Here is a 1909-nt window from a genome sequence, read left to right as displayed (position 1 = left end):
TCTGCAAACCAGTGAAGACCCTCCTAACCCCCACCTGAGCCTGGTCAAGCCCCACTGCCCTGCCTTGTTGCAGTAACCCTATCTCCTCCCAGGCTCCTGAGAAGCAGCACAGCAATGGGAGCTGGCTGGTGACAGAGTTCGTGCTGGAGGGATTCTCCAACCTCCCCGAGCTGAGGCCCACTCTCTTCACCTTGTTCCTCCTCACCTATCTGGTCACGCTCAGTGGCAACGCCACCATCATCACCATCATCCAGGTGGACCGCACCCTCCACACGCCCATGTACCGCTTCCTGGCTGTGCTCTCTCTCTCTGAGACCTGCTACACACTGGTCACCATCCCCAACATGCTGGCTCATCTGCTGATGGAGAGCCAGGCCATCCCCATTGCGGGCTGTCGGGCCCAGATGTTCTTCTTCCTGGGCTTGGGTTGCAGCCACTGTTTCCTCCTCACACTGATGGGTTATGACAGGTATGTGGCCATCTGCCATCCCTTGCGCTACTCCGTGATCATGAGACCCACCGTCTGCCTGAGTCTGGGAGCCTTGGTTTTCTGCTCTGGTTTCTCGGTGGCCTTGATCGAGACCTGCCTGATCTTCTCCTCGCCCTTCTGCGGCACGGGCCACGTGGAGCACTTCTTCTGTGACATCGCGCCTGTGCTGAAGCTCAGCTGTGCAGAGAGCTCTGGCAAGGCGCTTGCCATCTTCTTCCTGAGCATCCTCGTGGTGCTGGTCTCCTTCCTCCTCATCCTCCTGTCCTACGCCTTCATCGTGGCGGCCATCGTGAGGATCCCATCTGCGGCTGGCAGGCGCAAAGCCTTCTCCACCTGCGCAGCCCACCTCACTGTGGTTATAGTGCATTTTGGCTGTGCCTCCATCATCTACCTGCGGCCAGACTCTGGGGCGAACACCTCCCAGGACCGCCTGGTGGCTGTGTTCTACACGGTGGTGACGCCTCTGCTGAACCCTGTGGTGTACACCCTGAGGAACAAAGAGGTGAGGGTAGCCCTGAAGAAGAGCCTGGGGAGGGGCGGCGGGGGATTTAAGTAAGGACTTGTATGCAGGTATGAACTTCTCTAGTAAGTAATACGGGCATATTAAAAAACAACAACAACAAAAAACAAAGACGAGACCTTGCTTTGCACAGCGTCCCATGCTTCCGAGAACAAGCTCACCCTGGAATCTATTTCTGCCCTGGAGAACAGGAGGCAACCCTCTGCTGATGACGTAACCTCTGTTGTCTGTCAGTGCCCAAGCCGGTCTAACCACAATAATGGATGTTGTGTCTTGGTCCTGGTGTCTTACACTTGCTGTGGTGCTGTGTGGTCCGAAGTGCCCAGCGCCCGCCAGCAGAGGGCCCCACGATTTAACTCATGGATGGAGTGGGTCAGAGGGAAGTTTTTTTCTTCGTTAAATTTTTTTTAATTAAAATTTTAATTTCTTAATTTTTTTGTGCAATATATTTTGAGTATATTCTTTCTCCTCACCTCCTTGACAACTCAGCTTCATGTTAGGACCCACCTCCCCTCCCTGACAGGGAGCAGTTTGTAAAGAAAAACTGAGGTTTTCACAACCGAGACCTGCGCCACACTCCAGGGGGTCTTCCTTCGCCAGGTGAGGCAGTGAGGACCGCAGGCCAGGGGTGTGGCTCAGTGGGAATGCAGACGCAAGGCCCCTGGGGGGGGGTTGTTTTTAATCCCCAGCTGCTCGGAAGCACACGTTCAAGTGCAGTTTTAAAACAGTACCTTCTGTTTCGTTAGTTTGCTTTCAAACGGAGGGTTTCTCTGTGTAGCCTTGGCTGTGCTGGAACGCGCTCTGTAAACCAGGCTCTTTGAACTCATAGCGAGATCCGCCTGCCTCTGCCTCCTGAGTGCTGGCATTAAAAGAGTGCGCCACCTCTGCCTGGCTTAAGA

General features: G+C 54.6%; 1 protein-coding gene across 1 annotated transcript in view; it reads left to right on the top strand.

Annotated features, from left to right (window-relative positions):
• The window catches only part of LOC129680378 (olfactory receptor 10T2-like), a 5623-nt gene extending 4577 nt beyond the window's left edge, over positions 1-1046 (top strand). The window contains exon 3 of the mRNA XM_055611996.1: positions 93-1046. Within this exon, the coding sequence (XP_055467971.1) occupies positions 93-1046 (954 nt within the window). The remainder of the gene's footprint in view (positions 1-92) is intronic.
• The last annotated feature ends 863 nt before the right edge of the window (positions 1047-1909 follow it).

The sequence above is a fragment of the Psammomys obesus genome, unplaced genomic scaffold (assembly GCF_907164565.1).
Source record: "Psammomys obesus unplaced genomic scaffold, mPsaObe1.curated_primary_1811, whole genome shotgun sequence".
Lineage (NCBI taxonomy): Eukaryota > Metazoa > Chordata > Mammalia > Rodentia > Muridae > Psammomys > Psammomys obesus.
The sequence above is the reverse complement of the archived record's forward strand: the minus strand, read 5'-3'. Positions and strand labels throughout refer to the sequence as shown.